The 14,769-nt window shown below is 28.4% G+C and overlaps 1 protein-coding gene across 1 annotated transcript in view; it reads right to left on the bottom strand.

Annotated features, from left to right (window-relative positions):
- The window catches only part of LOC136080283 (uncharacterized), an 84,426-nt gene that overhangs the window by 43,818 nt on the left and 25,839 nt on the right, over nucleotides 1-14,769 (bottom strand). Inside the window, exons 4-6 of the mRNA XM_065796899.1 lie at nucleotides 12,897-12,959; nucleotides 8,659-8,910; nucleotides 1,380-1,514 (exon numbers count right to left, since the gene is read on the bottom strand). Coding sequence (XP_065652971.1) covers nucleotides 1,380-1,514; nucleotides 8,659-8,910; nucleotides 12,897-12,959 — 450 coding nt within the window. The remainder of the gene's footprint in view (nucleotides 1-1,379; nucleotides 1,515-8,658; nucleotides 8,911-12,896; nucleotides 12,960-14,769) is intronic.

Below are 14,769 nucleotides of genomic sequence, written 5' to 3' on the forward strand. Positions count from 1 at the left end.
GATAAATCTATTACTTGCTTATTTAATCTTATTACTAATTTTTATCGTTTATTTTACAATTTTGACATCAACTACAATTTTATACCTATTTTACATATTCTTCACTTTTGGCTTTTTTTGGGTGACTTGGTTGTAATTGCTAAATCTATCAGCTTGAAAGGCAGAAAAATACGGATATCAAAAAGTACCAAGCATTAGTTCAAGCAAGCATCAAATTGGAATGACGGTAGAAGTTTAACCGTTCGCTAACCTTAAACTTTTATATATACTGTATCGCAAGGCAATTTTTTTGAAATAAAAATATTTGGTAATATAAAACCTTTTACTAAAATGAATGTATATTTATAGTTTAAAAATATCCCATATTTCATTTTATATCACTCATGCGACTTTTTTAGGTAGGCAAACATCACCCCGCCTCACCTTTTTATTCCTGACTTGTTTTACAATAAAATCTTTAGATTAAAATCTCGCATTTGTTTCCCAACAGTCTCTGAGTTAAAATCTCGCGTTTATTAAAGTATTGGTTATTTATAAAAATAACAATAAATGTTTAAAAAAAACAAGTGAACCAAAAGCATAAAAAAAGGTAATGGCAAAGCGTCGGTGAGCAAGACTTGGATTGGACCATGCTTGTCCCCCGATGGTGGGCTAGTAATGACGCCGATGTTGAACCACGCATAGACCAAACACAACTTGTTTGCTGGGAGGTTATTCCTGAAGCGGATGTATACAAATTTGGTAAAAAAAATGCTTATACCGATTCAATTTAATAGCAAACTTTTAGATCACAATGCATTGACAAATAAAACAACGATCTTTTAATTCCTTTTTTAATGATTTTAACTTATATAAACTCATGTTCCAGAAAACTTTTTATAATGATATAAAGCTTACATTGTGAATTTGCAATTATATATCACAATTTCTTAATTACAATTTATGTATTCTTTATTACATATAACTAATTATTATTTACATGTTGTGTTTCTTAATTACATCTTGCGATTTCTCAACTACATGTTGAATTTCTTAAATACATATTACGATTTCTATATTACATCTAGTGTTTCTCAAATACATATTGCCCTTTCTTGATTACAACTTTAATGTTTCACACACTACGCGTTTAAACAAGCAATATTTTAAAATATGTACGTTTTGACTGTTATTAATTTGAAGTAGTAAATTTATGGTTTTATTTTTTTATTAATTTTTCTGACATGATAAATTAAGCATTACATTAAAACAGTGTTCAAGGTTTTGAACTAGACTTTTAATTTTTACATTTTAAAAATAGTGTTATGATATTTTATAAATGTCTTACTATGATATTGCATTGCATAAATTACAATTATAATTATCAATTTTAGACATACCAAAACAATCTGCTACTTCAGAGTTGTACCCATAACACCATTCCATACCTTGAAAAACTTTGCAGTCTCGTGTTCTGTTTATAAATCCATATGTATCATTGCAATTAGTCCAAATGCTCCATTGTGTCCAAACACCTCACAGAAAAAAATTACCAATATTTTTTTTATTATTGTAGTTTAATATCTTCACACCAAAAATTAATTTAAAAATTACTAAATTACTAATTTACTAAATTACTAAATTACTAAATTACTAAATTACATAAACTAAAAGGTTAAATAAACTTATAATGTTAATAATAAGAGTTAGGATCAGCCGAATTTAGAAACTTATATGTCTATATGATTTTATATAACAAAAACATGTATGCCAAAATAATAAAGTTTGATCCTTTTTCTTTTCAGCCAATCAAAATTTTTATGAAAACAGTTCTAGGCTTTCTAATAGTCATTTGTTTCTAAACAGGGGTTTGAACGCATTATGACCTTCTCTTGGTTTCTGCTTTGCAACTGTTAACAAATTTCTGTAAGTTTAATATAAGACTATGCTGTTTGCTTTAGCATTACATTTAGTAAAAATGACAGAATTAAGGTTAAATAATAATCAAAACATAAGTTGTTAAAACACAAGATATAGCTAACAAAAAAAATTACTTTGTGCACTTTCTAAAATTACGTTCTACAAACAAAGTCTATGCACAAATCTTAATCAGTCTGATTAAAAATTGCATATATATATATACTCATAATTCATCAATAAAAGTATATAAATCTATATCTTTCCATTTCCTATTTTTTTACTGATAAAGATAAAAAAAAAATTTATCCTGATTATCAGGATGGATTTTTATCACTGCTTATATGTAAATATATATATATATATATATATATATATATATATATATATATATATATATATATATATATATATATATATATATATATATATATATATATATATATTTATGTTCTTCCATAAAGCCTATTCTCAGCTCTGTGTAATTTTTCTATAAAGTCTTTCCTTAGTTCTGTGTTATTCTTCATCTACATTAATGAACATCCTCATAATCTTACCTCTAAAATTTATTTACTGATGATACACTATACACTCTAATATTTTTGATCATTTAAAACAGGCAGCTGTTCTAAACAGTCTAAAAAGACAAGGTTGTTGGGCGTGCTTTAGCAGTTAACTTTAACTTTTTTTTTTAAACGTATAGCATGTCTATAATAAAACATTTAAAATGTCTATAAAAGCTGAAAACTAATACCACGTTTTGTGTTATTAAAATCACATTTTATGTTATTAAATGCTTCAATTGATAAATGTATACTGAATTATTTATGTGATTTGAAAATTCTTAATTTAAGAAATTTAAATACTTTTAACTTTAGAAATTAGATTTTGATAAGAAATTGTTTCAAGATGATCTTAATAAAAAAACCTTTTTTTTTGCAAGTAATGAACATCCTTATAATCTTTAAACTTTAGAACAATTTTTTTCATCGATTCAGTTTTATCAAAGTTTCAGAAACTAGGATTAGGATAAAACTAAAATCGAAACCCAGAGAAATCAAGTCAAGAAAAACCAAAGACCCAAAGACCATTCCATGATTATATAAAAAAATAATAAAGATATTTCTATATTCATTAGTTGGAGCATCGCCTTTAAAAGTTCTCTTAAATTAAACTTTGAATTAAAATTTTGAAAAAGATCAACGATTTAAATTTATTTATAACATAACGATTTTTTATTGCATTTAAAGTATATAAATAAATAAATATATAAATATATATATATAATATATATATATATATATATATATATATATATATATATATATATATTTGTTTTTTTGTTTTTTGTTCTTTATTACAATATTTATTACAATTTATAAAAAAAAAAAAACTTTATTACAGTAATAAAAGTTAATAAGTAAAGATATCGTTAAGAAATAAATAAGAAAAATAAATATAAAGAACGCGGATACTCAAAAAATACGATCAGGTCTTGTCACAGAGAAACCGCTATTGAAAATATTTGAACGTTTTTTTATTCTTGTTATTTATTTATTTTTGTTCAATTTTTTTTATTACAAAATTAAATTTAATAATAAAAGTATATAAAGTTCGTATTATAATATTATAAATTAAAATAAAAATAAACATACAATATTAAAATAAAAGAGTTCTAAAACTTTAAAACTAAAACATGTTAAATAGTTCACCAAAACTAAACATGTTAAATAAATGCTTGTGGATAAAAAAACAAATAAAAAAATAATCAAAAAAGGTATACATTAAATATATACTTATACTAACATAAATAAAGGATTTTCAAAAATTTAAAAATTTAAAAGTAGATTAGTATATTTTCAGTTGAAAAAATGAGTTTTTTAAGATTTCGTTTAAGAGAATCAAAATTACATTCTTGAGAAGTATTTAGAACTATACTATTCCATAAAAACGGCCGCGAAATGAAATGAAAAATTTTCCAAAATTAGTTTGAGAAAATAGTTGTCGAATTTAATTATCGTTCCTTAAAATATATATATTTCTATCTCTTTGTAAATACAAGTTACGAAAAGAAACGGGTGATAGGTGGGTCTTGCATTTATACATAAAACAAAGAGTATTAAAAACATTTAACTCATATATATTAAGTGCTTTCATATTATATAAAAGAGGCTTGGCGTGAGCAAAACGGTCCTTGAAATTTGAAAGGCGTGCTACATGCTTCTGTTGCCGATAGAGAGGTTTAAGTTTACTTTTATAAGTGCTACCCCAAGCTATGTTTGCATAATTAATATGGCAATGAATTAGCGAATAATATAATTGAATTAAGGTATGTTTATCTAGAACGTTTCTTATTTTGTATAAAATGCCTATACTCTTTGAAACTTTATTGCAAAAGTTAGCAATGTGGCTTTTCCAATTAAGATTTTCATCAATATATTCACCTAAAAATCTTGTCACTAGAACTCTTTTAATAATTATGTTATCAATAAAATACACGGATAAATTGCTAGGCAGCTGGTGCTTTTTACCATAAGGATGAAAAAGAATCCATTTAGTTTTATCAATATTTAATGATAGTTTGTTTAATCTAAACCATTCGGAAATTTTGGCTAGTTCAATGTTTATGTTGCTAAAAAGTGTAAAAATGTTTTTATGAGAAAGAAATAAGTTAGAATCATCGGCAAACATAATTGTCATAAGGTTAGAAGCTTTTGGTAGATCATTAATATATATTAGAAATAGGAGGGGTCCTAATATGGATCCTTGAGGAACTCCACATAAAATATTTAACAAATAGGATGATACGTTATCATCCGCATAAACAAATTGTTTCCGATTATTTAGGTAACTTTTAAGCCAAATTAATATATTTCCATTATTTCCGTACCACTCCAACTTTTTAAAAAGAACTTTGTGATTAATAGTATCAAAAGTTTTTGTCAAGTCAATGAAGAAACCTAAAGTAAATTGAGAATTTTCAAATGAGTCAGATATATTTCTTGTAAATTGTAAAAAAGTCATGTTTAGTGGGATTGTTTTTTTTGGAATCTATATTGATTGCTGTATAATAAATTGTTTATAGTAAGATGATTATAAATTTTATTGTACAAAATTCTTTCTAAAACTTTAGAGAACACAGAAAGTAGTGAAATTGGGCGATAGTTTCTTATATTCTCAATGTCACCATCTTTAATATTGGTATGAATTTTGAAATTAAAAATTGAAAAAATCTTAAAGAGTATATCTTTTACAACATCAAATGAACTTATAATAATATTGCCGTTAATACCATCAGGGCCTACTGCTTTGTTAGATTTCAACATTTTAAATGCAATTTCAAACTCTTCAAAAGATAATTCAAAAAAGTTCAAGTAAGAGTTAAGATGGAAACATAGATCATTAAACTGTTTGCTATAGGAATGTTTTTTGCAAGGTTTGGTCCTACAGACACAAAATATTTATTAAACTTTTCCGTAGTTTGTCTTTTATCATATAAAAATTCATTATTATGTTTAACCATGTTTGGCAAAGGATGAGATGTACTTTTTTTGCTTCCAGTAATTTCTCTTATTATAAACCAAGTGCGTTTCAAATTTAACTTATATTTATCTAGTAAATTTATATATTTTTTTTTTTGAGGCTTTCAAAAAGTTTAGCGTAATTTATATATATAATTTTATTTTCATTATATATATATATAAATATATATATATATATATATATATATATATATATATATATATATATTAGGGCTGCGGAAATTAACGATTAATTAATCGATTAATCGCTAATTTATTTAATCGATCAAAATTTCTTTAATCAGTAATATTTCGATTAATTTTTGCCGGTTTCCCGTTACTTATTTTTATTTTTTTTTATTTTTGCCGTACATATATATATTTACAAGTTTTGTAATTTATAATAGTAATATTTACAAGTTTCTTTAGTCAAAATATATAAACGAGATTATAATTATAATTAAAATAGTACAGACAGGACTTCAAGAAGATCGTACTGATCTTATCACGAAGCCCTTACAAGTGAATAATATATATTATGTTCAATATAGGTAATATATTATATATTAAGTACAGCTAGTTGTATTAAAACTACTCGAATATTAAAGTTAACTTTAATATTCTTCAATTAGAATAAACTCAAGATTACCTGTTTCTCTTATATTATATTTATTAACGTTATTTATAAAGAAATTATTTGTGAAGTGGTATAGTACTTGGCCTAATTTAAATTTTAGCATGTACAAGATATTTTGATATCTGTTAATTTGATAAATGTTAAGCATAAAAATTTATAAAAAAATTATATCGTTTTCATATAAATCATTCGCAAAGAAGTTATTTTCAGTTTTAAAAGTTTTAAGAACGTCTTAACGCAACTTTTCAAAATCAATTGTTTCAAAGTCATTAGTCATGACGAAAAAGAGTATTAAATTTAGAATTTTTCAATAGAATTCGATAAATATAAAATTAATTTTGAAAACGCGTATCTTGAAAATCTCGACTAAAAACTCTGTCATATTTTAAAATACTTACTGACCTGGGAACATTATCTTACATTTCTATATCCGTTTCTAAAGTAAACAAAGTTTGTTTTGCAAATATGGCTGCGGCAACTAATGAAAGCAACGTTTCTGTCAAACATTTAACTGGAAAGTTAAGCAAGCATTTTGTTTTCAAGTTGAATGCTGATGGTAAAGTAGACGAAGGTGACAAAATATACTGCGTTCAGTGCAATAAACAGTTTGCTTTCCGTAACTCAAACACATCGCGGACTTATCACCTTCAGCACAAGCATCCTCTGAAATATCAACAGGTTGTCGACAGTGAACGTAAGATGACCCCTCAGATAAAATCAATCACCAATTTATTTACGTGTCAGTCAAACAAGCCTGTCAGTAAAAAGGTCTCAGCCGACCTGAAGGTGGCAATAGCTTATTGGATTGCCAGTTCTGGACGTTCAACAGCAATTGTAGAAGATGCTGGACTAGAGGCGGTGCTTCGTATTGCCCTTCAAAACCAGACTTATACTTTGCCCAGTCGCCGTACAATCGACACTGTCATTGGAGAGATGTACAATGAGAAGTTAAATGAGCACAAGAAAGCTCTAGAATGCATTTATAGTATTGCTCTAACTACTGACTTTTGGACCTCCACCAACAATGAATCGTACTGTGGGATAACAGGTCATTGGATTAATTCTGAGTGGAAACTGACATCTGTCGCTTTAGCTTACATAAGTGTTGAAGAAAGGCACACTGCTGATAATGTTGCCAGTTTCTATGAAGAGTTTGCCGCTACGTGGAACATTGCTGAAAACATTAGCTGTATCGTAACGGACAGTGCACGAAATATGGTTGCTGCTATAGGACGGACGGATTACAGCCATATACCGTGTATTGCACACTGTCTTCAACTGAGCATACTAGCAGGTTTGAAAGCAGCTGATTCATCTCCTTTTCTGGCTAAATGTCGACACCTAGTTGGACATTTTAAGCGCAGTTCAAGGAATACATCAGAGCTAAAGGCTAGCCAAGCCAGTACCTCTAACAGGTCTGACGATGTGAAGTTTCACAAATTGCAGCAGGATGTAGCTACGCGGTAGAACAGTACCTACCTAATGTTAGCCAGATTGCTGGAAGTGAAAGATGCCATTAAGCAGTATCATATTGACCATCCCGAGAATTACACTGGAGATAAACTAAGGGAGTTGGACTGGGAGAAAATGTCAAAATTTGTCTCGGTATTGGGTCCACTTGCAGATGCTACTGAGTATATTGGTAGTGAACAGTATGCTACATGTTCGGCTGTACTTTCGTTAGAAGCATTTTTGCGCACACTTCTGCGGATTAATGATGACGATCCAGGGTATATAGCACGTTTTAAATCTGCAACACTAAATGACATCTCAGGTCGCATTGAAAACATTGATGCATTGCCAACGTTGCAAATGGCATTAGACCCACGTTACAATAAACTCGGCTGTCTCTCAAGAGAGAAACGTGAAGCAGTTTGGACAATACTTTCTAATGCATTTCGGGTGTACTGTAACCAAAGACAGAGAGCTGAACGTGCAACTACTACCAGCACTGGCGAGGCATCAGAACCTGTGCGTAAGAAACTGAAACTTACTCTGTTGGTCAGCGACTCGGAATCGCAATCCTCATCAGATGAATCACAAACAGTACATGGCTCACTGGCTGAGCTTACACGATATCAAGAAGAAAGTGTAATTCCAGAAACTGAGAATCCCCTCATGTGGTGGCAACTGAACAGGCATCGTTACCCTAACCTGAGCAGTTTTGTGCAGACAATTCTGTGTGTACCTGCCACTTCTGTTCCTTGTGAAAGACTGTTTAGTTCGTCAGGGTACATTGTCAACAAACTGCGATCTTGTCTATTTCCAGAAAACGTTAGCGTCCTCGTTTGTTTACGTGACTGGCTAAAGTGATGCCTACTTGTACTTGTCAATTAAACTGGATACAGTATAGCAGGCATTAAGTGTCTTGTTTGTTAACGTTTGTGAATACTGTAGTTAGTTAACGTTTACCGATAACAACTTCACCTCACCAGTGGTGAAAAGCAGGTTATTCTGTCGACTTCAGAATTAATCGAAATTAATCGATTAATCGATTAAAATTTTAGACGATTAATCGAACAAAAAAAAATTAATCAGTACCAGCCCTAATATATATAAATTTACTTAAAATAGATAGATAAATAGATAGATTTTTAATCTTACCTTCTAAATAGCAAATGTAGTCGAGAAAAATGTATTTACTAATATAAGGACAAGGGTCACCACCAAACATCTCGTCATTGGGTTCAATTAAACAACTGTTATTTCTATTGCATAGTATTTGAAAAATGTTAGATACATTTTTAGACAAACATTTAGTAAATCTTTCCTGACTACCATAAACAGCATTTTTAATTCTAATTAAAGATTGCTCTCCACATGTTATTATGTATGAAGTGTTTTCATAGACTGTAACTAAATTAAAAATAAAGTACAATAGATAAAAGAAAATGTATATACGGCACTGTTTCAGTTTCCTACCCCTATCATTTTTATGGTTGATTTCGATATAGAATTTTTTGCTGATTAAGAATTGTGAAAAATATTACCCTGAAAATTTGAGAAAACCACTCTAATATGATGTTAAAGTTTATAAAATTATACTAATAACGCTTATATTGCCATCTTTTTAAAAACGTCTTTTAATCTGTTTTTATTAATAAATCAATCGTTTAGGAAATATTTTTTTATTCTACACACTGGTTTTTATTGTCGTAATTATTGAAATTTATTTAAATTCAGGTAAATATTATGAATATAAATTTTTTTTAATAAAAAAATTTTTGAGACAGCTTTTTAGATCCATACATACATCCATACATTGACTGACAAATAGAAATTGGTGAAATTAAACTAAGATACATAGACTGACAAATAAGAATTGGCGCGATTAAATGTACATGGTTAAGGTTTAGGCTAGGGTTTGGTTTAGAACCAATTTGAAACTATTGGGTTTTGCTTAAAATTAGAAACTATTTGGGTTTTTCTTAAAAACACATACTTACATACATATATATATATATATATATATATATATATATATATATATATATATATATATATATATATATATATATATATATATATATATATATATACATGTATATATATATATATATATATATATATATATATATATATACATATATATACATATATATATATATGTATATATCTGTATAGTATTTTTGAATAGTATTTGCATTGAGTACTGCGTATACTTTGAGTTAATGTATACTGTATACATTTGATGACGTATATAGTCTTTTGTATTAATTAATTTAGACTGGGAAGAAATATATAATAGTTTTCCATATTACTAAACATTGTATGCTTGTTTTAGATGCTTAGTGCAATAACTGTATTATTATTTTTAGGTTAATGTATTTAAAATTGATAATTTAAATGTCCATCATTCAGTATGAATTTTTAAAGATGACCAACAAGCGCCTGCCACGTCTGCGCATGTATCTGATACTGTTACTGATGATATACAATCAGATCTACATTCTGCAAAAACTTCTGCTAAAAAGTACAAGGAAGTTGTCTGTGATATTTGGTCTTGACAACAATATCACGGCAGAAGACGCGGAAATAACTGGAACGCGCCTCCGCGTTCTTTATATTAAAAAAATATATATATATTTTAGTATTTATATAATATATTTTAACGATTTATTTTAACATGTAACACGAGTTTTATTCAGATTGTAATAAATAGAACAAATAAAAAAAAAAAAAAAAAAAAAAACATGTCAGCAAGCGTTGCGATGTACCGCATATCATCTTAATGATGGTCGCGCGTTCAAAAACCGTACTTGGTGGGATTCGGCAAAGCTGATGCTGGCAAAAATTACAGGTTTCTATAAAAAAGCAAACATTCTTATGACTAGTGATCGTAAAGCATGCGAAAAGATGTTAAAGAAGAACGCTCGCTTCATAAGCAAGAGGTTCCGAGTTCGATTCCTCCCACGTCCCTGGTAGTACCGTGCTCAACTTGTTTCCCCGCGCAGCGGCATTGTTTGTCAAGGTTTGCGTTTCGGAGTTTTAGAGTTGAGAGAGGGTTATAACCACAAGTAGCCTCCTCATATGTAGTGGCCTTCTTGAACTTAGGGAGGTGAAATACAAAAAAAAAAAAAAAAAAAAAGCAGCTTGATGACAATGATAAAGTTGAAGCGATACCGTCCGCATGCAGGTCAACTCCAGCTTCGATGAAAAGGTCCTGCAGATAGAGGATATCTTAGCGAAGACATTTAAATTGTGGCAATAGAATGCTGAACAACTGATAAAAAATCCGGAAGACTTTTCATTTTTACAGTTGATGAAAATCGATTGAGCGGCAAGTTTTGGTTTTCATGATAAAATGTTAGCTTCAAAATTTCAGTGTCGTCAGAAGTCCTTAAAGGTAGAGCCATTGCGGTGTCAGAAACTGAAGCAACAAAGAAGTATTTATATGGATGCAGATAGTGACGAGGTTGAAGATCTAATTAACAGTGACTGCTCTGACAAAGCTGTCAATGACGATGACTCTGAATACGAACTTCCTTCGAATGATATTTTACCAGTTAAGACTGCAAGCAGACGTCATCGTAATAATAGTCAACCCGGAACTTCTGCTTTCATCTCTCTTGATATAATAAAAAGACCCAAACTTGTTGCCTTAGCCACTCGTCTAAAGATGACACTAACATAGCAAGCAGCCTATAGTAAAACCCTTATATCTGAGGCTAGAGGCGACATGTCAAAACTCCGTACGTCATAAATAACTGCTGTCAAATTCAGGCATAAGGTTGAACTGAAGATAGCTTCAGCTTGCAGCGAGCAATGGGTTGCTCCGAAGCTGTCAACACAATATTGGGATTCAAAACAAATGCCATCACTGACAAATAAGAATGATATTCAGGAACGCCTTAGTTCTTGTCGGAAATGCAAATAAAATAAAGTTTCTTGGCGTACCGTCGTATGCATATATATATATATATATATATATATATATATATATATATATATATATATATATATATATATATATATATATATATATATATATATATATATACATGTGTGTGTTTGTGTGTGTGAGACGTTGATGTGATTATTGTCACCCAGTGCGGAAAATTATTGATGTCATCCCTCCAGGCTTTTACTAACAGGGCCAATAACTCGGGTTAATCTTTTAATCTAAACAAAAGATTTTTGTATGAAATGAAGAAAGTAGTACAAAATGAAAAAAGAAGAGTTATTATTAAAGCAGAGTTATTAACAGCAGAATTATTAAAAAAGAATATTTAGAATTCATAACCTGAAATCTATTGATTAGTTAGTCACTAGTGCGGCTTGCACTTTTTCACCCCTCTAGTGAAACCATTGATACAGAGACTATTTAAGGCAACATGAGAAATATTTTGTTTATTACCAGGGACTTTAGATCAGATTAAAGGTTTGCGAAAGCAATAAAAACATTTAAAACAGGTGAGACCAAAAAAATGATCAATCCCAACCATCAGGAATTAGTACTATGTTGCTATCATTCTGAGCAAACCTCGCATAGCCTACTTAAGCATGGGAAGAAATAGAGTACTTTTAAACTAAATGTCCAAGTGTATAACTGTGTGAAAAGTGTTAAAAAAAGATGTTTATTGTCTGCTAGATACTATCGGTGCAGTAAACACAATACGCAAACTTTATGAGACACTGTAGGTTATCTACTCTAGAATATAAAGTGGATTATCTACTTTTGAGTCTGCAATATTTTACTCTCTAGTAAAGGTGATGGTTAACTTTTTGTTTGAAAAACTATTTTTTCTTTCTAATATCTATTAAAATGGAAAATAGAAGAATACGTTTTAATTAAAATGTTAATTTTAAAGTTTGAAATTAAAAAAAAATATATTATGGCTTATTGCTTAATATTTAACTCTCCAAAATAAATTTAGGCTTACATTAATAAATTTTAAAACTTAATAACTTACATAACTTTAACTGAACATTTTTTACAGTCAAATTAAAATATAATTACCAAAACATTAAATGTACAGAGTTAAACAAGGTGGTAAATGAAATTAATTGTTAAAAGATATTTAGGTCTTTTAAAGTTTATTAACTTTTCATAATATCTTTATAAAATGGATATACCGTATTTTGTTCGTAAACTGCCATTGGATATACACTGCTTTAAAAGTAAATGCTAATTCATAAACAAAAAAGTTTATGTTTTATTTACCTATATTTTAATTTTTGACATTATCTAATATATTTTATGCATAAATACATTAAGCAACAATAGTTTTTCAAAATATATGAGCCATATATATTATTAAAATATATTAGTATAGTTTTTGTTATTTCATATATATTTGTATAAAAAATTAATTTTAAAGTAAGAATAATCAAAAATTTACCAGTATAACTTTGATTTAGAAAGCAATTCATTTCTATTTCCGGGCTGTATCCATAACACAACCCTAAATCATATTACATAAAAGCACAATATGTAGACACATTATAGACATTATTTTTACAAACAAATCAGACCGAAGGTCAACTTAATACCTTTAGAGCATCAAGAAATTGGCTACAAGGATTAGCCAACCTGATGGCACCGTGTTAAAAACAATATATTTAGTTCATTAAACTTCTTATAAGCTAAATAATAAGATAAATGTAAAAAAAGATAAGAATGTACATTACTAATACCAACACAAAGGTCTTGTTTTAAAACGGTCTTGTTTAAATCAATACAAAATTTGACTTCTACAATCCTTTAAGTTGTTAACTTTCTTTTTTAAAGCCTTTTTAACATATAAACATTGATTAATAGAAGTAAACAATTCATTTGAAGCAATATTTTTTATCAAATAACAGATACTAGCTAAAATAAATGATGCTCTTGTTGAACTTTTTAAATCAACATTAATTTTAAATAAGGCAAGTTTTTTTAACTGCTATTGCAGCAACATTAAGTAAGGGGTCTTAAATAAAGTACGTATGCAGGGATGGGGGAGTAGTTTACCCAAAAAGTATGCCAATGCGCATAAGAGAGGGGGTTGTTAAAGACAGTATAAAAGCATGTGGTTTGGCAATCAATAGTTTTAAACTATCTTTTCTAGCATTAAACCTTTATGAATAACTTCACTTTTGATTTTAATTTAAAAGTAGCAATTATAGAGTAAAACCAAGTCAAACCGCACACCATATCATTCCGTATCATTGGTCAAAATTATCAAATAAAAACTGAACGGATATAACTATGAAAAAAATAAAATAGATTCAAATACTGAACTATCTCCTCTATTCCAATTGATAAAATTACATACTGATTAAACTCCATTTTTTCCTTTTTTCGTTCAACTTTAATGTGGACTCGAAAATTTTTATATATTTTTTATTGTTGCAAACTAAATAGCGCTCGAACCGAAGCTGATATAAAAATAAGTTTAGCACTATCTTGATGGAAATTTATTTTCCATTCTGATAGTTTAATTTTTATGCAGCTAGAACAAAAAGTTAATAAAAAATCAAAATTTTACAAATAACTACTTTATCTGATAAAACCGAACACTAGATTAATTACTTAGTCTAGTTTTTCGCTAGTGACAAAGCATTCAACTTATCTAATTAATTTAATTTTAAATCCAGTTTAATTGAAAACGAATTATAAAGTTATTTGTCAATCATTACTTATTCATTAAAAACCAATTATTATGTTATTTCTCATTATAATCATTACTCACTCAATTTAACTCAACGCATTAATTGATTTATAAAAAAATAAAACATCACTGAGAAAAACAAATGGCATTCCAGTCTCAACACTCAAAGATTGCAAAAATAACAATAACAAAGGCATCTATGGATCAGGTACAACAACGTACTCTCAAATGAAACAGAAAGAATGACTGTGCATGCGTTATAATTACTTGCTGACTTGGGTTATGTTTTAATCCGAAACAAAATCCTCAAATTTCTATGTGGCTACCTGAAACGTAAAGATCAATTAAACTTATTCAAAAATGGCGAGCCTGGCAAAGACTCGTTTTATGCCTTTATGAAGAGATAAGCAATTTTAATTGATTAGGGTGCGGTTTGACCTGGTTTTACTCATTATTTTACTAAAAAATATTGCAGAATGAAAATTGTCAACGCTGAACAAGTTTAAACAACCAAATATTTTAAAAATAAGTATTATATATACAAAGAAAAAAAAGTTTCATAAAAACGTTTTATTCAACTAAATAAAACAAAGATTTTGTTTAAATAAAAAAAAACAGTTAT

The sequence above is a fragment of the Hydra vulgaris genome, chromosome 05 (assembly GCF_038396675.1).
Source record: "Hydra vulgaris chromosome 05, alternate assembly HydraT2T_AEP".
Classification (NCBI taxonomy): domain Eukaryota; kingdom Metazoa; phylum Cnidaria; class Hydrozoa; order Anthoathecata; family Hydridae; genus Hydra; species Hydra vulgaris.